This window comes from Eretmochelys imbricata, chromosome 3 (genome assembly GCF_965152235.1).
Source record: "Eretmochelys imbricata isolate rEreImb1 chromosome 3, rEreImb1.hap1, whole genome shotgun sequence".
NCBI classification, from domain to species: Eukaryota; Metazoa; Chordata; order Testudines; family Cheloniidae; genus Eretmochelys; species Eretmochelys imbricata.
Window position 1 is genome coordinate 68,866,339 of NC_135574.1, and position 21,990 is coordinate 68,888,328.

The following is a 21,990-nucleotide window of genomic DNA, read 5'->3' on the forward strand; positions in this document are numbered from 1 at the left end:
AGCCCAGTACTGTGGCAAGCTGTTCCGTGAATGCCAGCAGCAATCTTAAATTATTTGTTTCCATGGCAGACAGCAGAGCAGGCATCACAAATTCACTCTCTGTTTTGCTGCTCATGAAATATTGCAGGACCAGCCACATTGTGTTCATAATGCTCATCACCAGAACGATCAGCAGCTCAAGATCCATGCTGTCAGGCAGAGATGGCAGGTGCAGTGTACAAGGGCTGTTGAAAAACGGCATGAAATGAAGTAAGAAGCCCCTGAAATGATGGGACAGAAAGAACTGCATCACGGGATGGTGAGCACATGCCCATAATATACGGCAATCCATTCCCAGAGCTCTCAGCAGTAGAGAGTGACAGAAGGTGGCAAGTTGCACAGTGGGATAGCTACCCATAATGCAGTGCTTTCTCTATTAGTGCAAGAGCAATGACTGTGGACACGCTCATTCGACACAAGGAGCATTATGTGGAAGTGCTCAACCACTGTTATTAAAGTGACTTATGATCGCCAACATAACTGAAGTCAATTTAACTCCATAGTGTAGACTTGGCCTTTGTGACAGTGGGAGTTCAGCCTTTTGCTACTCACCACTCTGTAAACTTTCCCACATAGGCTTAATTGGGAGATAATTGATTAAGGACTGTGTGATTAACCAGTTAACAAGGAGATTCAACTCATCAGCTGGAGATTGTTAAATAGGAAACAAGAAGGGCAAGGAAAAGGCAGCTGGAAGGAAGGGCAAAGTAGACCAGGATCTCAGAGAAATGACACCTCTCGCCTACCCTTTCACCTTGTACCTAGGGAGTACATTGTAGTTTGGGGAAAGCCTTATGATGATGGGACATGAAGCTGCATAAGACATTGTAAATAAAATATAATGTGGTGAAAATTTATGTAAGAGTGTATGGGGACTGCTTTTAAAGAGAAATCCAGGGTCAGGATACATGCCCTCTGACAGTCATCCACAAATTTTATCAGCAGTCGTTTTATATTTATTTCCCAATGATTGATGAAAATGTTGAATAGCATTGGGCCTAGTACTGATCCCTGAAAAATGCTACTAAAAACACAGGGATTCAGTGATGATTCTCTACTGACAAGTACTTTCTGTGATCTGTCAGTTCTTAATTAATTTAATGTGTGCTTTATTGATACTGTATAGTGCTAACTCTTTAATCAGAGTCTTGTGTGGCACTAAGTCAAATACCTCACAAAATGAAAGTGTATTACATCTATTTCTGTCCTATATAGGCTCTTATACTGTGCTCACACTGTAGTATCTGAGCACCTTCTAGCAGTGCAATAACTAGGGTCCTACCAAATTCACGGTCCATTTGGGTCAATTTCACGGTCATAGGATTTAAAAAATTTGTAAGTTTCATGATTTCAGCTATTTAAATCTGAAATTTCTCAGTGCTGTAATTGTAGGGGTCCTGACCAAAAAAGGAGTTGGGAGGCGGGGGTAGATCACAGGGTTATTGTAAGGCGGGTTTGCAGTACTGCCACCCTTACTTCTGTGCTACTGCTGGTGGCAGCACTGCCTTCACAGATCAGCTGCTGGAGAATGGAGGCTGCTGCCTGGGAGCCTAGCTCTGAAGGCAGAGCTGCCACCAGCAGCAGTGCAGAAGTAAGGACGGCATGATATGGTATTGCTACCCTTACTGCTGTGCTACTGCCTGCAGAGCTGGGCCCTCGGTCAGCAGCTGCCACTCTCCGGTCACCCAGCTCTGAAGGCAGCAATGCAGAAGTAAGGGTGGCATGTTATAGTATTGCCACTTTACTTCTGCGCTGCTGCTGTGGGGGACACTGCCTTCAGAGCTGGGCACCTGGCCAACAGCCACTGATCTCCGGCTGCCAGCTCTGAAGGCAGCACATACGTGAGGGTTGCAATACCGTGACCCCCTAAAATAAATTAGTGACCCCCCTGAAACTCCCTTCTCTGTCAGGACCCCCAATTTGAGAAACGCTAGGTTTCCCCTGTGAAATCTGTATAGTATAGGGTAAAAATACACAAAAGACCAGATTTCATGAGGGGAGACCAGATTTAACAGAGGGAGACCAGATTTCACAGTCCGTGATGTGTTTTTCATGGCGGTGAATTTGGTAGGGCCCTAGCAATAAGCCATGTGACTACACGTCTGTCATGCATTGGTTGTTCTCTCACGCTCTGTCAAGGGACAGAAGTATGTGCAGTGGAGCATGTGTTTTTGGCAGGGTTTTAGGTTTGTTTTGTATTATTTATTTAATTATACATGTTGCTGTGTGTTTAGGTAAGAGAAGGCAAGTCAAAAGAAATGCACCTTTTACTTGGAGTGGAAGTTTGTTAGGTTTGGGATGGTCCTCAGCTCCTGAGGAAATTAATTCCACAGTCTCAGTCTGGCCCCTGAGAAAGTTCTGTCTCCCACACAGACAAGCTTTAAAAGACCCTCTTATTGTAGAGAGTTCCATTGTGCTAGATGAATGTAGTTGACCATGGTCTGCACTGCGGAGTTTTAGGCAGTCTCTAGATATCCTGGGCCCAGGCCATGGAGTGCCTTGAAGATAATGACCAAGACCTTGAATTTGATTTGAAATTCTCTGGGAAGCCAGTGTAGAGAGCAGAGGAACAGTGTTATGTGTTCATGGTAGCCTGTGTTTCTGAGGGATGTGCTGCAGCATTCTGTACTAGTTGGAGTTTCCCATATGCTGATGGCTTCATGCCTGGGTATATCACATTGCTATAGTCCAACCGAGAAGTGATGAAGGGATGAATAACTGAGGCCAGGTCATCATCCACCAGAATGGGATGGAGTCTCCTAGCCCAAATGTGTGAGCTTAATGTCAGCAAGGAATCCAAGAATACTGTTAAACTAAGGACCACATTGTCTAAGTGGAGCTTTGTATCCTCAACCAAAGGAGGCTGCACCACGGCTGCAAACTCTTTATCTTCACGAACTAAACTTGTAATTTCATCAAAGAATGAAATCCGATTTGTCTGACAAGACCTATTTCTATAAAACCCATTTGACTGGCATAAATTATATTCCTGCTCTAACAATTGAATCCTGTATCAGCTTTCCATTATTTTGCCCAAGATTGAGGTCAGGCTAACCAGCATGGTCATCCAGCTTTCACTTTTTGAATGTGGGCACAATATTAGTACTCTTACAGTCTTCTGGAACTTCCCAAGCACTCCAAACTGTATTAAAAATTAACATTAGTGGGCCAGAGATTTGCTTAGCCAACTGTTTTAGATCTCTTCAATGCAAGTTGCCTGGGTCTGCTGATCAGGTGGAAAGTATTTAATCATTCTTGTGATATGATTAAATCATCCCGCTTCTTTACAAATACTAAACAGAAACATTTATTGAACACTTTCTGCATCATTATTAACAATTTCACCATCTCCATCCAGTGTTATGTCTATACCCCCTATACAATTGGTAGGATTTCTTTTGTTCCTAATATACTTTTCATACTCCTTATTGTCCTTAGCTCTGATAACATTTCTTATCAATTCTCTACACTTCATAACATTCAGAATAATGGGCCTACTGGATGAGGGGAAGCAGTAGGTGTGATATAAATGGATTTTAGTAAGGCTTTTGTCACAGTCCCACATGACAGTCACATAAGCAAACTAGAGAAATGTGGCCTAGATGAAATTACTATAAGGAGGTACACAACTATACTCAAAGAGTAAAAAGAAAAGGAGTACTTGTGGCACCTTAGAGACTAACCAATTTATTTGAGCATGAGCTTTCGTGAGCTACAGCTCACTTAATCGGATGCATACCGTGGAAACTGCAGAAGACATTATATACACACAGAGACCATGAAACAATACCTCCTCCCACCCCACTGTCCTGCTGGTGATAGCTTATCTAAAGTGATCATCAAGTTGGGCCATTTCCAGCACAAATCCAGGTTCTCTCACTCCCTCACCCCCCTCCAAAAACCACACACACAAACTCACTCTCCTGCTGGTAATAGCTCATCCAAAGTGACCACTGTCCCTACAATGTGCATGATAATCAAGGTGGGCCATTTCCAGCACAAATCTAGGTTTTCTCACCTCCCCACCCCCATACACACACAAACTCACTCTCCTGCTGGTAATAGCTTATCTAAAGTGATCATCAGGTTGGGCCATTTCCAGCACAAATCCAGGTTTTCTCACCCTCCGCTCCCCCACACACAAACTCACTCTCCTGCTGGTAATAGCCCATCCAAAGTGACCACTCTCCCTACAATGTGCATGATAATCAAGGTGGGCCATTTCCAGCACAAATCCAGGTTTTCTCACCCCCCCCCACCCCTATACACACACAAACTCACTCAAAAAGGCTGACAAAGGAGGTGCTGTTGTCATCATGAATAGGTCGGAATATGAACAAGAGGCTGCTTGGCAGCTCTCCAACACCACTTTCTACAAGCCATTACCCTATGATCCCACTGAGAGTTACCAAAAGCAACTACAGCATTTGCTCAAGAAACTTCCTGAAAAAGCACAAGATCAAATCCGCACAGACACACCCCTGGAACTTCGACCTGGGATATTCTATCTACTACCCAAGATCCATAAACCTGGAAATCCTGGGCGCCCCATCATCTCAGGCATTGGCACCCTGACAGCAGGATTGTTTGGCTATGTAGACTCCCTCCTCAGGCCCTACGCTACCAGCACTCCCAGCTACCTTCGAGACACCACTGACTTCCTGAGGAAACTTCAATGCATCAGCAATCTTCCTGATAACACCATCCTGGCCACTATGGATGTAGAAGCCCTCTACACCAACATTCCACACAAAGATGGACTACAAGCCGTCAAGAACACTATCCGCGATAATGTCATGGCTAACCTGGTGGCTGAACTTTGTGACTTTGTCCTTACCCATAACTATTTTACATTTGGGGACAATGTATACCTTCAGATCAGCGGCACTGCTATGGGTACCCGTATGGCCCCACAGTATGCCAACATTTTTATGGCTGATTTAGAACAACGCTTCCTCAGCTCTCGTCCCCTAACGCCCCTACTCTACTTGCGCTATATTGATGACATCTTCATCATCTGGACCCATGGAAAAGAAGCCCTTGAGGAATTCCACCATGATTTCAACAATTTCCATCCCGCCATCAACCTCAGCCTGGACCAGTCCACACAAGAGATCCACTTCCTGGACACTACAGTGTTAATAAACAATGGTCACATAAACACCACCCTATACTGGAAACCTACTGACCGCTATTCCTACCTACATGCCTCCAGCTTTCACTCTGACCACACCACACGATCCATCGTCTACAGCCAAGCTCTGCGATACAACCGCATTTGCTCCAACCCCTCAGACAGAGACAAACACCTACAAGATCTCTGTCAAGCTTTCTTACAACTACAATACCCACCTGCGGAAGTGAAGAAACAGATTGATAGAGCCAGAAGAGTTCCCAGAAGTCACCTACTACAGGACAGGCCTAACAAAGAAAATAACAGAACGCCACTAGCCGTCACCTTCAGCCCCCAACTAAAACCCCTCCAACGCATTATTAAGGATCTACAACCTATCCTGAAGGATGACCCAACACTCTCACAAATCTTGGGAGACAGGCCAGTCCTTGCCTACAGACAGCCCCCCAACCTGAAGCAAATACGCACCAACAACCACATACCACACAACAGAACCACTAACCCAGGAACCTAGCCTTGCAACAAAGCCCGTTGCCAACTGTGCCCACATATCTATTCAGGGGACACCATCACAGGGCCTAATAACATCAGCCACACTATCAGAGGCTCGTTCACCTGCACATCCACCAATGTGATATATGCCATCATGTGCCAGCAATGCCCCTCTGCCATTTACATTGGTCAGACTGGACAGTCTCTACGTAAAAGAATAAATGGACACAAATCAGATGTCAAGAATTATAACATTCATAAACCAGTCGGAGAACACTTCAATCTCTCTGGTCACACAATCACAGACATGAAGGTCGCTATCTTACAACAAAAAAACTTCAAATCCAGACTCCAGCGAGAAACTGCTGAATTGGAATTCATTTGCAAATTGGATACTATTAATTTAGGCTTAAATAGAGACTGGGAGTGGCTAAGTCATTATGCAAGGTAGCCTATTTCCCCTTGTTTTTTCCTAACCCCCCACTCCCAACGTTCTGGTTAAACTTGGATTTAAACTTGGAGAGTGGTCAGTTTGGATGAGCTATTGCCAGCAGGAGAGTGAGTTTGTGTGTGTGTGTGTTTCCGGGGCGGGGGGGGGGGGGGGGGGGGGGTGAGAAAGCCTGGATTTGTGCTGGAAATGGCCCACCTTGATTACCATGCACATTGTAGGGACAGTGGTCACTTTGGATGAGCTATTACCAGCAGGAGAGTGAGTTTGTGTGTGTATAAGGGTGGGGGGATGAGAAAACCTGGATTTGTGCAGGAAATGGCCCACCTTGATTATCATACACATTGTGAAGAGAGTGGTCACTTTGGATGGGCTATTACCAGCAGGAGAGTGAGTTTTGGGGGGGGGGGGGGGGGGGGGCGGAGGGTGAGAAAACCTGGATTTTTGCTGGAAATGGCCCAACTTGATGATCACTTTAGATAAGCTATTACCAGCAGGACAGTGGGGTGGGAGGAGGTATTGTTTCATGGTCTCTGTGTGTATATAATATCTTCTGCAGTTTCCACGGTATGCATCCAATGGACGAAAGCTCATGCTCAAATAAATTGGTTAGTCTCTAAGGTGCCACAAGTACTCCTTTTCTTTTTGCGAAGACAGACTAACACGGCTGTTACTCTGAAACCACTCAAAGAGTAGTTATCAAATGATTCACTGTCACACTGGGAGGACATACCAAGTGGGGTCCCACAGGGATCTGTCCTAGATCTGGTACCATTCAATATTTTTATTCACTCCACCATCCACGTTGTTGAGAGTATGCTAACCAAATTTGCAGGTGACACCAAGCTGGGAGAGGTTGCAAGCACTTTGGAGGAACCGATTAGAATTCAAAATGATCTTGATAAATTGGAGAATTGGCCTGAAATCAATAAGATGAAATTCAATAAGGCAAGTACTTCAATTAGGAAGGAAAAATGGGGAATAACTGGCTAGACACCAGTACTGCAGAAAAGGATAAGGGGGTTATAGTGAATCACAAATTGAATATGAATCAACAATGTGATGCTGTTGTGAAAAAGGCAAATGCCATTCTGGGATATATGTTAACCAGAGTGTCATATGTGAGACACAGGAGTTAATTTTTGAGCTCCATTTAGCACTGATAAAGCCTCAGCTAGAGCACTATGTCTAGTTTGGGGTACCAAACATTGAAAAAGAAATGAATAGACTGGAGAGTTCAGAGGAAGGTGTGACGAGGCTGCCCGTGGGAGCCAGCTGAGGTTACTCAATCAGGGTGAACTGCAAACAAAACAGGGCAGACAAATCCTAAAAGCTGGTGGATATTCCAATACTTAGATTTACCAAGCCAGCACAAAACAGCTTCTATTGCACCTCACTGGTTACTCAGAAGTCCAAACAATGCAGTTCCCTTAAAATGGGAAACCTCCGGCCTCCATCCAGACACACGTCAGATATGATGATGATTACTGAAAATCATATTTCATCATATAAAAGAAAAGGTTCTTCCAATCCCAAAGGATCAGCTTCGCATCCAGGTTCAATTACAACTTAGATCTTACCCAAAATACATGCTTATAGTCAATTCTTATTAACTAAACTAAAATTTATTAAAAAAGAAAAGAGAGCGTATTGGTTAAAAGATCAATATACATACAGACTTGAATTCAAATTCTTGAGGTTCAGATACATCGCAGAGATGAGCTGGTAGTTGCCAAAAGTCCTTTCAGAAATAGTCCATAGGTTATAGTCCAATGTCCATATTCAGGGTGACTCCAGTCACTGACTAGGGCTCTCAATCCTTATGGCTTAGGGTTCCCCCTCTTGAAACCCAAAGCAGATCTGAGATGAAGAAGGATCGTGTCCCAAGATTTTTATACATTTCCTTGCAGCCTTTTGGCCTGAGAAAACAATAGGCTTAACTTTCCTTCTTCCAAACATCATGGCAATTAGCACAGGATAATTTATCCATTAAACAGTTCAGACACAGGTCATCACAACCTTTAAAGAGACATAGACAATAATACTATTTCACTCAAGTATCTTCTTAAATGTTAATATTCCTTTTTTGATCTTTGAATCAAAGCTATAGCCATAGACAAGACTTGTTTGCTTACATCACAAGACCCCAGCAAACATCTACTCTTCTATCTCTAACAATACAGGCTTGCATTTCAAAGCTCTATTCATTTACATATCTTCCTAACCAGTCTCTAAAGTTCAGCCATGGGTCAGGTCAGTCTAACTCTTTCTAGCCCTAATGACAGGTTTCAGAGTAACAGCCGTGTTAGTCTGTATTCGCAAAAAGAGTCTCTAAGGTGCCACAAGTACTCCTTTTCTTTCTAGCCCTGTCACCTTTCAATGAGCTATTATATTACACACATAACGTCACAGAAGGCAACAGGAATAAGAGATTTAGAAAATATGATTTTTAAGGAAAGGTCATAAGGAATAAGAGGTTTAGAAAACATGATTTTTAAGGAAAGGTTGAAAGAATTGGGAACGTAGCATAAAGAAGGTAAGACCGAGAGGGGGATATGATCACAGTCTCCAGATACGTACAAGGTTGTTATATACGTGGTGTGTGAGAGGTCACGCTGGTGGGGGTGGAGTCTGCATTATGAGGTCTCCCTCATACCAGACAAAACCACGTCCAGTGGTATCTCTGCCCCAGCCAGGGGACAAAGGTTGGTCTAGCAGAACCAGGGGTTTAAATCCGGACGAATGGACAGCCTGGACCATTGTGACCATGCAGTCTGACGCCCCTGGAACCCAGGTCACAGAACCTCCCCAGACTCAGGAATTCCCACTGACTATCTTAGGCCAAGGAGCTGAGGCCACGGCATCGGGGAGGGAAATCCATCACCCACCCTTAGGTGCCGCAGCTTCCCCTCCCCCCGCCCCTTCAGTACCCCACAGCACAGGTATTGGGGTCAGAGATAGAAAGCTGTGGGGGAAGCCCCGCCCTCTGCCGCTCCTCGATGTGGTATCGGACCGTGCGCCTGTCACTCAGGCCATACAGTCACTACAGGCCCCTCCTCCCGTCACTTTTGAAATCCAGCCGCGAAGTGTCAGGCGCTCCCTCGGGGGAGGGAGAGGTACATTTCCCAGCAAGCTCCGCGGGCGGAAGGGGAGATATTTGCGAGGCGGCGCGGGCCGTTGCGCTCAGAGAGAGCCAGTGGCGTGGAGCGCGCGGCCGGTAACGCTCCGGGCAGGGCAGACTCCGGCCGGGCTCGCGGCGGCCGTTTCCGAGCTGCCCACCCCTCGCGGCGGCGCCATGGGGCCGCAGGAGCCGGCGCGGAGCGGCCCCGCCGCCCTGTCCCCGGCAGCGCTGGGCAAGCTGAAGCAGCGGGCGGCGGAGTGCATCGAGCTGAGCGCCGGGCGGCTGAGCGCCCTGAGCCGAGAGATCTGGAGCCGCCCCGAGCTGGCCTACGAAGAGCACCAGGCGCACGGCGCCATGACCCGCTTCTTCGCCTGCGCCGAGCTGCCGGGGGCCGCCTGGGCTGTGCAGCCGCACTACAAGCTGGACACGGCCTTCCGGGCCGAGTGGGGCCCCGCCGCCCCGGCCCCGCGGCCGCTGCACTTGGGCTTCCTGTGCGAGTACGATGCGCTGCCCGGGATCGGACACGCCTGCGGCCACAACCTCATCGCCGAGGTGGGGGCCGCTGCGGCCCTGGGCGTGAAGGGCGCCCTGGAAAGTCTGCCCCAGCAGCCTCCCGCCGCAGTGAAGGTGAGAGCCGGCGGGGAGGTGGGCGATCTGTCGCTCCAGGGGAACCTGCCCGGGGAATGAGGGGAGCTACCCCAATTTGGTCCCCATCCCGTTGCTGCCCAATACAGCCTCTCATTTTTCAACCTTAGCTCGCTCTTCTTGGCCGTCAAAGACACCAAGAAGCCTGGGTCTCCAGCATGTCTGCTCAGTAATTCCCTCGCCCATCACTGTGGGGTTTATTTTTCTGCCAGTCAGGTGTGTTTAGAGATACAAGGTGGGTGAGGTAAGGTCTTTTATTGGACTGGCTTCTTGTGGGCGAGGGAGACAGGGCGAGCTCTTCTTAAAGTGTGTGTATGTAACTGCAGCCTGCCACTGACACCCTGGTTCTCACCAGCCTTTGTTATACTGCAAGGTGTGGCTATTTGTGAGCCGTCAGGGTTGGAGGCTACAGCAGCAGGGCATTGCAAAACACCCCAGATTACAGGGCAGGGATGATACAGGCCCCCTCCACTGGTTTGTGTAAACATGAAATATTGTCTCTCTCACCAACAGAAGTTGGTCTAATAAAAGATATTACCTCATCCACCTTGTCTCTATAACATTCTGGGGCCAGCATGTACAGCACAACTGTGTACAACAAAATCAGGTTGTTGAAAATTTTGCTGACCCCTAACCTTCTCTTCTAGATCACAGTGCTGGGGACTCCTGCAGAAGAAGGTGGAGGCGGAAAAATAGATCTCATAGAAGCTGGTGCTTTTGATGATCTGGATGTTGTTTTTATGGCCCATCCAGCACAAGACGATGCTGCTTATTTTCCTGATGTGGCTGAGCATGAGTAAGTAAGGTGTATGAAAGACTTTTTCTGCTTTATGTACATCGGAACCTTTTCAGCAAAGGGAGACCTGCTTTTAAAGTGGTTAAACTTGGAATCTGGTAATCACTGGTATTCCTCATATATAATATGTAGTCAGTTCATGAGAAAGTTGATGTACTCAGTACTGAGCACTGAAACCCAGTTCTTGTGTTCTTCTAAAATGTAATGTTCAGGCCTGCATCTGTTATGTTTTTTGTTACAAGAATTTTAGAGTTAGTATCTAGTCAGGGTAACAAGTGGTATTTCATTTAATTGATAAAACTTAGATATGTCATGCTTAGTTAAGGAAGCCAACACAAATCCTGACTCTGCAATTCAGAAATTCAGAGTTAGAAATAATGCATTGTTATATAGCATATTATGCTTTCTGGGAAAATATTTGTCCATGTTGGTCCCACAAAATTCTCTTTCTCAGACATTTGCTGTATTTTATTGCTCAAAGATGCAGTCTTTTTGTGCAAGCTGTATATTTTTCAATTTCCTGAAATTCTTTATTCTCCCTTGGACTGATTCTTTTAAAATATCCCAAAACAAACATTTTCATGCATCTTAAAGCCTTCTAAAGTTAATTAAGTAAAATTAAAAAGTAAATATTTTCCAAAGTATGATTGTTTCCATCCACAATGATAGATACAATAGTGTTCAAACTAAAGCACTGTTAGCCTTAATTGGAAGGGGGGAAATGTTCAGACTCTTGAATTGGAGATGACTTTGCTCTCTATTCTAAAGCAGAATGAAAGCTAGTTGGTATAAAACAACATTGCCACTAATTTCAAGAGCGTGAAATGCTTTTTTCTTGAAGAACCCATGTTTCATGGCTTTATATACAGGTACTATCCAAGGATTCAAGAGCAAGCTGTAAAAATTGTTTTTCTCCATTTACCCTGTTGGTAGCCAACCAGTTTGTCCCACTTCTGCTTCAAATTAATCTTGAAGATTTGCTTAAATAAAAGTTATGTAATTCACCAGAAATAATCTGTCCTCTTCACAAGTAAATTTACTTACATCCTATATGAGTGCACAGCTTTCCAGGTTCCATAACAAAGTAATGAAAGTGTGTGATTTCAAATTCACATTAACTTGGCAGTGCCTGCCTCTAGGTTAGTATCTCTGAAAAGACATTGTGTTTTCTCTCAAGCAGAAGATTTAACTAGTCTTTGGTCTCTGAGGTTTTTTCCTCCTTCATCTGTGTCTCTGGGACTGATTGCAACCTGCCCTTTTCATCTCAAGGACCCATCCTCCCGAAGTAAAATAGAGTAGCCTGTGCCCAAGATTTTGCAGTCTGTATTTTCTCAAACTTATTATTTCCTCTACAAGTATTTAAGGCTTATTTGATCCTAGACTGTAGTCAGTAGTATGTTTCTGCAAATGTTAACTGCTTCCTATACCTGAAACTTCATTAATGTAAATGTATAACTTATAAATCTTATGGTTTCTTTTGACAGACTTCCATTTAATAAAAAGAAAAGGAGTACTTGTGGCACCTTAGAGACTAACCAACTTATTTGAGCATGAGCTGTAGCTCACGAAAGCTCATGCTCAAATAAATTGGTTAGTCTCTAAGGTGCCACAAGTACTCCTTTTCTTTTTGCAAATACAGACTAACACGGCTGTTACTCTGAAACCTTTCATTTAATAGACTTCCAATTCTTGTCCACTCGCCTCCTCCTTAATCACCTCATTCTTAGTTTTGTATTGTTGAACAAAAAGGATCTGGTTCTCTGTTCTGAAGTGAACTGTCTAGTGCTGTGGGGGAGGGGGAGTTCTCAAGCTGTCACAGCATGGATCACTTTGTCAGATTCTTGTGAAAAATCTCATCTTCTAGGCAAGGTTGTATTACATTCCTGTGGCAACAACAGAATCTGCATGGAAAAGTAATGTTGGGAAAGTCTATATCGTTGCCTTTAGAGTTATATGTGCTTTTACTTTGAAAAACTGTGCACACTACTTTTTGCTCTTAACTTCCTCTCCCCTTCCACTTTTCCATTGGGTAGAAACCAGAAAGACAGCAAGCACCGTGAAACATGGTGTGCTCCCTGTTTACCATCACTAAGTCCTCCTGTGGACCAGTTTTGGGATCTTTGAACTAGTGGTTCGAGCATAGGATAGACAGTCAATAGATCTGGGCTCTATTCCCAGCTATCCATTGCAAAAGTCACATCTATGCTCATTCACTTCAGTTCATGTATTTGGAAAACGATGATAGGATTGTTGAGGCTTAATGTTTGCCTTGGATGAAAGGCTGTCAATAAGTTTGAATAACTGAATAAATATTTGTTAAAAGGCTCTTTAGGAAGCTGATAGGTTGTTAAACTAAATGGTCTCTTTCTTTTGCCCCAGAATGCTTATGGTATGGATTGGCTTCATTTTGAAGTTCAGGTTGCACAGTTTTACAGCCTTGCAAAAACTACCCAATCATTTGAACTGAATAACTTTTGTGCTAGGCTTCTGCATTTCTAAAGGCTAGGGTATAATTTGTGGAATTGGAGTCAGGCGGGAGGGAGGAAGATGGGATGTATGTTTGGGGCTTGTAACAGTGCAGGTTTTATTTTAAGACACTAGAGGTGCATTCACCTCCATATTTGAGGCTTCTTTTCTGCCATCACTAGCCCCAAGGATCTTCAAAGCTAACTTGCATTTCGGCTAATGTCTTCTGGCCACAAGTTATAATTTTTTCCTTACACTGAATTTATACAAAGTATCTGATAATCACCTCCTTAAAGACTGTGTCTTTGCCATGTCTTATTTCAAATGGATTGTCCTGGAAACTTCAATGATGTACATCCAAAAATGTTGGTGAGATTTAGTTCATACTCCATTACTGAGTTGGGGGGAGGGAATACTCAAGAAGGTGTTTGTGGGTTGGTTTTTGGTTTTCTTGTTAACTCGAAACCTCAGAATGGGGTGGTCTGGCTCCAGCAGATTTGGGACATACATGACTGGTGAGGACATCAGCTTTAGTTGAAAAATACAAAAAACCCAAAACAAACCTCTCCTCTTCCTGTTTGTGAGTATGCAACCCCCTTTTCAAACTACCCCATGAACTGTTGTTTCTTGCCTAATACCAGCTATTGGCTGACAGCCAGAGTTCTTAACCCACTCTTGGTATCTTCTCTGCCCCTTTTCCCCTCCACCGCTAATCTTGTGGCTCTATTCCCTGTACATTCCTTCAATTATTCTCAAGTTGGTGCCAACAATATCTCTAGGGAAAACTGTCAATATCCTTTCCCTGGTACCTGAGCCAAACTTTCACTTCTCTAAGGCAATAAAGTTCCATTGCAGTGGGGGATTACTGGATAATGGAAAATCTAAGAACTTACTATTTGCCACATTTATGTGGCTAGGAAGAGGTCAGGAAGCTCTCCAGAATCTGTGCCCTTGGGTCAGAGGTTTAGGTCATAAGCACCTGGGCCAGATGTATCCTATAACTGACTTCAAGTAATCTTTTTGTCCATTACTTCAACAGGCTTCCATTCTGTACCAGGTTCCATAGATTCTTGCTCCAAGTTTCAGATTTGCTTCCTTGAACATTGTATTAAAACAAATCTGTTAAGATTAAATTTATAATAATCCTAAACATTTGCAAGTATGAAAGGCTGCAGTTGATGCACCCAAATGAATTTTGCTGCTTAGTGATAATCTGATCACTAAAGGGCAAAGTTAAGGTAATTTGAATCCCTTATCTATGACCTATATTGCCAAACCAGAAACTTACTCGTCAATAAAACACATTTCGTTAGTGATCATTAGAATACCGTACTCTGAAGTATACAGTGGTTATATTGATTTTAGTAGTCTTTGTGACTATACATTCAGCACATGCTCTACTGATTATTTTATGTGCCACCAATTGACAAGTGTCATTAAACAGTGAACTTGTCTTGTTATTATAAACCTCTTAGGCCCAGATAATGGAGCTCTAGGAAGCGCACACAAAGAACAAAGGGGTATTAGCAAAGCATCATAGTGCCATACCTTGCATGTGGTGCAAATTATAAAAACCAATAATCTGGTGCACATGTTTAATGGTGCATGTGTTCAGTGTTTCATCTGCAAGTAGTATCTTCTCCAAATATAAGACTTCAGACATCAAGATTTGAATGAAAACAAATGTGTAAGGGAAATAGGCTGCTAACAGTTCAGTCACTTTACAAATTCTATCCCATGGACAAGTGTTTTCTTTATCTTAACCCTTACTCTGAATTTTGTGAATGTCTAAATTTCATGGTTTTTCTTTAATTTACAGAGGGTTGTGTTTTTTTGCTCTGGGAATACATTTAATTTAAAGCTTTAATAGCCTTAAGGAGTTTGTTTTCAAAACATGATGAGTTCTTGCTAAGGAAAAATGTTGATACTGATTGCAGATAGGCAAGAACTTAAAGGTATAGATTTGATATTATCAATAAGGAACTTCAGAGTAAATTATGCTATTTGTACAATGCATCTAATTGCTGTCCATGTTGGCAACCAGCACCTGGACCTCTTTGGCTATGTCTACACTGCAGTTGGTGTGATTGCAGCTCAAGTAGGCATACCTATGCTAGCTTTACTCTAGCTAGAATGGATAAAAATATTAGTGGTGATACAGCTGCAGTGGCTTCCCTGCTATTTTTAGTTATGCTAGCTAGATTAAAGGTACAATCACACCTTTTTGATTGCAGTGTAGACATGTTAATCCTGTTGAAATCTGCCTTAATGGTGTGTAGACAACTTTTTATCTACTTATCTGAATTTCAAACATCTATCATCCTCCTCTGACTGCATATTCTTATAAATCACATATAGAAGAGGGGAAGCACAAAAAATTGCAATGGACTTCCTTTTAACCGTTTTCTATGTAGTTTCATCCTGCTTCAAATCTATTTTCTTCTCTGGCTCATCTTATCTCTGCCCTAGAGACGCTACCAATTTCTGAGGAGGAGGTAAAAGGCTTTATGCTAGCCCATACCCTGGCTTCTATTATTAAATGGTTAGGTGCATAGTAGGACTCTTGCTGGCAAGAAGTGGATGGCAATAATTTATATAGCAGGATATAGCTATTTTTACTACAGATCTGTTCTTAACCTTTTTAAATGTATATAGTGCATTTTCTATTTTGTTTTCAACTTTAGAGTGTTGGCAGAGTTTGGGGAGGGAAAGGACAAACTTAATTTCTAAATCTCTTTCAGGATCTATGCGTTGGTGGTTAAAGGTGTTTAGCTTCCCGACAGTTTAGGGCCTGGTAAATCACAGCTTAATCGTATGCTTCAAAAACATTGATATAAAATTTTAATCATTGTTGAGTGAATCCAAAGGGACTTTGATTTTAGGTTTTAAAAGTGGACAAAAAACAAATAAGTCATGGCTTTTATTTCCTAGTGTGACTGTGAAATACTATGGAAAAGCTTCTCATGCTGCTGCTTATCCTTGGGAAGGAATAAATGCATTAGACGCTGCTGTTCTTGCATACAACAATCTGTCAGTTTTAAGACAGCAAATGAAACCAACCTGGAGAGTTCATGGTGAGAGAGCTTCATTCAATCTTATGTCCACCAAGTAAGACTTCTGGCTGTTTGGATACTGACTGAAAAAAATCCTAAATATTGCATTGTTACATTTAACTGGAAAAGTAATTTGAAATAATTACATTTTTCATCCAAATACCTTTCTAAGGGAACTTCTATGGTACCATCAACATTTAGTATAAACTGTTGAATGCAGACCAATAGGAGGGCAGTATGGTCTAAAGTCATAAGCATTCTTCCTCTACATTTACACAAATGAGACACTTAGTATATTAATACAGATTTAATATTTACACAAACCGAATGTAGCACTTAACTGCCAAACTTGTCTAAGAATCAAGACACTAATGGTGAAGATGCTCTATTGGTATGACTATAGCCATACAACTGCTTTGTAAACTGGAAACAACATTTTTAGGGAAACTTGACCAGCTGGAACAAGATGTAACATGAGCAATAAAAGTTTCCCTTGATAAAGGTTTAAGGATCTTGTCACTTAGTTGAGGCAACAGCTAATAACCTTCCAAGGAACCTGAACTTGTAAAATGAATGTCCTAAACTATCCTCTAGTATTAAAATATATATTTTAGGCCTCTGATTAATGTCAAACTGAAGTATATCTTGAGACCTCCCTTCAGCAATACTTTGAAAGATTAACTTTTTTGGTGGGGAGGAAGAGTAAGGCTAGGATTCCAGGCAGATTTATTTTTCTTCCCCAAATGTTGCTAGCTTGCCAAAAGTACTAGGAAAATCAGTATTTTGTTCTTTGACTCTTTCCAGTTTTGTTAATGTGTTATAGCACATCTTTAAACAGTTTTCTCCTGTGCTTTCTTTCTTTGGAAAAGTACGTATTGTAGTGTGTGCATTGCACAAATCCACTTGACTGCCCACTTGCCAATTCCTTGTTTGAGCAAAATAACTTTTGCTGGCATCCATCCATTATTCTTATCTCAAAGCCTCTGCCACCATTGCATGCAGTGCTCTCCTCTTCTACTTTAGCTTATGTAGCATTTGGTTGCCATATCTTTCAGGACTTTCACATTCTGAATCAGTATTTGTGTGTATTGAGACTACAGGATCTTGTTCACATTTGCCCCTTGATAGCCCTACCCTGCCAGGTGCCAGTTACAGTAAGCAATTGGTAGTGCTCACAATATTTTGAACGGCCCTTGAATTCAAGTGTACTAACACAAGGTGATTTCTTAGCTTTGGTTGGAGTCTTAATCATGCCAGCTATATTAACTGGCAGGTATGGTATGGGAACACTAGCAACAGGTCTCTTCCCACTGAAGTTATGATAACAAAAGATAGCTATCTGTTGTGGAGAGAAGAAATCTAATGTGTTGCTGAGTAAGTTGTGTAGAACATATAACAAGAAATAACTTTATTCGTTAGCTGGCTTTTTCCGTTCCCATATCTGGACATGATGGACTGGTATCCATTTGTTTGAAGGAACATTTTCTGTTCAAATTAGGCTTTGTAAGAAAATAAGATTTTACAAAATTTAAAATCAATGGAGATGTTTCCAAAGAATGGCCAGAGTCAATGAGGATACTAGCGAGTTTGCTTTTTGTTGCAGCAAATGCCAATTACTTTGCAATGACTAATTTAAACTTGTCAGTGTGCTAAAACAGGAGAACCTGAAGTTGACGGGAAGCCAACTGATCTTTTCTTCATTGTTCAAACTAGCAAAGCAAAATAGCAACACATGGCATAAATGATAAAGTAAACTTTCAAAAACCCCTAGAGTTTTTGAATCCAAGGCGGTCTTTGTAACATAGGTAAGGATACTATTTTTAAAAAGTTTAACTTAACACTACCAGTATGGCTGTAACCATGAGGAATGTGAAAATCAAGACGTATGCTTTTGTAACTTAAACTCTGGAGAAGTACTTGGCTATATTTAAACTAAGTGCTTACGTTTTGATCTGTGAACTTCTGTCACATATTCATTCATTTAATTTCTCTTGTTGTCCCAGCATTGTCAAGATTTTCGCAGTTTAGAATGTTTGCGGTGAATAGCGGGGAGAACTGTAAATGCTACTTTTGCCTTTTTGTGTGTGTGTATGAACTCAAGGTGAATAACTGAGTTGTCTCCAAAAGAATGCAGTGATACCAACCTAAGAAGCCTGTATACATGATATGTTGTGAAAGCTTCTCTCTTTTCAGCTGAAGTTGGTCCAATAAAAGATATTGCCTCACCCACCTTGTACACATGATACTCCTTTCTATTGCGCAGACTGCAAGGGGAAGTAATTGGGTCCAAATTCAAAGTTTTTTAAATGGTTATTCTCAGTACTTAGTGCTCAGCTGATGCCTTATTTCTAATACTTTTGTTTTATGTGTGCAGCTATAAATGAGGAGCTTCATAAGACAGTAAGTAAGATGGCTTGATCCTTTGCAACATTCAATAACTGGGCTCTTCTCTTCTGTAGGTATTATAAAAAATGGTGGCGTGAAACCTAATATCATCCCTTCTTACACTGAACTAGAGTTTTACTTGCGTGCCCCTTCACTGAAGGACCTTGCCATTCTGACAGAGAGAGCTGAAAATTGCTTCAAAGCAGCAGCTGTGGCCACAGAATGCAAAGTAAGAATTCTAGAGCTGATTCATTTATTTTTATCATTTTGAAGTTAGGCCAAAATGGGAGCCTAAGTCTTCATTTATATGGTTTGTATCACCCTTACCTTTTTTAAAGCAACCTAAAATTTAGATCTCTAAGTACTAATCCGCTACTCTACTATGTGCTGAAAAAGATTTTGTTGGTGAGGAGAAATATTTAGTTGCTACAATTCTAAATATTCTAGATTTTTCAACTGAAGCTTTCCCCAGTCTTATGCCATAAGTAAAAGTGTTCCCAATAGTTCACTCAGGTTTTAAAAAAAAAAAATTGTATCGGTCTTGACCAAGTCAGGACATCTTGCAATTTATCTCTAACTTCTGAGACTGTAGTTTAAAGTATAGCTAGTGGCTGTCTGCCATATTGCTGTGACAGAAACGTGTGTGTGTGTGTGTGTGTTCGTGTGTTGTGTTGTAAAGGGGCTAATTAATTTGTATCCTCAATACATGGTGAGTGAGTCAGTGAGGACCAAGTTAAAATTCATGGAAGGCTCTTAATGAAAATTGCTTTCCCTACTGGCCTTTGCTCCAGTTAGAGAAGAATTTCAATAAGGCTAGTTTATAATGAAGGTAAATCAGCAAGGCCTCAGTGTAAACTCTGACCAAAGCCATTTCTCTGGCTTCCTTGCCTGTGTCTTTTCCAAACCACATGGGTTCTGGGTGAAGCTAGATTGCCACCTGTGGATGTTAAAAAGGGCTGTTATTATCTGGACAGAATTAGGCATGGGAGAAATCAAACCGATTGAGTCTTTAGTGATCTATCTAATGACTTGCAGCCCAGCTTGCTAGTTACAGTAGAACCTCAGTTATAAACGCCTCAGGAATGGAGGTTGTTCATAACTCCGAAATGTTCATAACTGAACAAAACGTTATGGGTTTCGAGTTACAACCGAACATTGACTTAATACAGCTTTGAAACTTTACTATGCAGAAGAAAAATGCTGCTTTCCCTTTAATTTTTTAGTAGTTTACATTTAACACAGCGCTGCCTGATTGTGTATTTCTGGTTCCAGATGAGGCGTGTAGTTGACTGGTCAGTTTATAACTCTGGTGTTTGTAACTCTGAAGTTCTACTGTACTTACAATGGGGGATCTGTTGAGGCAATATTATAAAGAGGAAACAAGCCTATTTAGGCCATGTCTACACTACAAACTTTGGTCGACAGAAAATGTATAGTTGCTAAATCTTTGTACCTGCTCAAGTGATATACTTATTTGGTTGCTTGTGTCCGTGCTGTGTGTACTCAGCAGGCTTGCTTGTATTGATGAAAAGTGAAGATAGATATCCCAGTATGCTGCCGTTCAGTGCAATGCCTTTTGGGAAACTTTCTCAGTGTGTTGTGGGGTAGAAATTAGTTGCACAGAGATCTCCTGGGAATTAGGGGTCAAGTTCCCAGTATGCAACTTTCTCCATCTCATAGTGCCATCCATTTCCCATAATTTTTGCGCCTTAAAAAAAAGAGTGCCACAAATTTGCTCAGCACTTCTTAGTGTCTGCCATCTCAGACAGAAGCGTGGAGCACACAGAGATCTGTGCTGCTCTTGTAAACATTCAGATACAGGATACATGATTCTCCTGTATTTGCAGACCCACTGGAAGTACTGCAACAGGGGATATGACTTCTTTGAGAACAGTTTGCTCAGAGACAAAGTGAAAAACAACTTGGTGGTGATCAGGAAGCAGCTGCAGAAAGTGGAGCACCATTGTTGGACCCAAGAAAAAAGCAGTGAGTGGTGGGATTGTATTGTAATGCAGGTTTGAGACTATGGACAATGGTTGCAGAATGTTCAGATGTAAAAGGCAACATTCCTGCAACTGTGTGCTGAGCTCATCCTAGCCGTCCAACTCAGACCATAGACTTTAAGGTCAGAAGGGACCATCATGATCATAGCCTGACCCCCTGCACGTTGTAGGCCACAGAACCTCACCCACCCACCCCTGTAATAGACTCCTAACCTCTGGCTGAGCTACTGAAGTCCTCAAATCATGATTTAAAGACTTCAAGTTACAGAGAATCCCCCATTTACACTAGTTTAATCCTGCAAGTGCTGCAGAGGAAGGTGAAAACCTGCCAGGGTCTCTATCAATCTGACCTGTGGAAAATTCCTTCCAGACTTTAAGTATGGTGATCAGTTAGATCAATGGTTCTGTCTCAACCTTTTTCGTTTGTGAACTGCTAAAAAATGGAATTGAATGGAGGTGTAAACCCCTTTGGAAATCTTAAATGTAGTCTGTGGACCCTGAGGGGTTCATGGACCACAGATTGCCCAGGCTGTCTAGTGTCCCTTGGGACAATGGTTCTCAATCTTGCTAGCCAAAGACTGTTTCCATTTTGGTAACGCCCTCCCTGCTGTTTTGATATGTACAGATGCTTCTGATTCAAAAGCTCAGGAAACACAGGTGGTCAACAGCTGCAAACTATTAACTTCCAAATCATGTCTTAGCTTAAAAACCAACTGCTCTGCTCTGATTTGTATGTCAGTGTAAAGCAGTGGATGTCTGACAAATGCTGTCTATTTGCCCGGCTTCTTGCCCATAAAGTATGCGCTTGGTATTGGGTGTGGCAGAAGAACCTGAATACAATAGAATTGCTATTATATCCCCATATCTGACTTTTGCAGACCGAGTTTTGAGTGAAATCATCACCGCATGCTTCATCTGCTTGCAACTACACCCAGACAAACCCTTCAGGAATTTGTGTGGGTTTAACAAAGGGCAGAATTTGGTCCTTGACAGCATTTTAAAGCACATTGTGTTTTGTCCACATTTGGGCTAGAAGCTTAACCCAAAAGGAATGATTTGGCCTATGAAAAGGTACCATTAAATGGACAAACTTCAGCAAAGTTGATTCAGGGGCACGCATCTGCTTTTATGTGGGATAACTGACATGAAGCTGTTGCGAGTAAGATATTGAGCAAGGAGGCTGATGGCTGGATCCACAACCTTTCATCTTGAAATGTCGCAGTACACAAACTAGCCCTGCCTCTTCTGTGTGAGTTGAGGGGACTCCCTGAAGGACAGTGTACTTCAAAAAACTCCAGGAGTTAGATACAAAAGTATTGGCTTCCATGAAGCTGGATAAAGGACAGGATCGCCTGTTCATCTCAGACCCTGGGGGCTGACATTTGAATAGAAGATGGGAATCGCCTTG

The 21,990-nt window shown here is 42.5% G+C and overlaps 1 protein-coding gene across 2 annotated transcripts in view; it reads left to right on the forward strand.

The window, feature by feature from the left end:
* Window positions 1-9,297: 9,297 nt before the first annotated feature.
* PM20D2 (peptidase M20 domain containing 2) overlaps window positions 9,298-21,990 on the forward strand; it is a 37,775-nt gene continuing 25,082 nt past the window's right edge. For both annotated transcript variants that reach the window (XM_077812810.1, XM_077812811.1), the window contains exons 1-4: window positions 9,298-9,861; window positions 10,527-10,675; window positions 16,073-16,215; window positions 18,654-18,808. In XM_077812810.1, coding sequence (XP_077668936.1) covers window positions 9,409-9,861; window positions 10,527-10,675; window positions 16,073-16,215; window positions 18,654-18,808 — 900 coding nt within the window. In that variant the 5' untranslated portion in view covers window positions 9,298-9,408. The remainder of the gene's footprint in view (window positions 9,862-10,526; window positions 10,676-16,072; window positions 16,216-18,653; window positions 18,809-21,990) is intronic.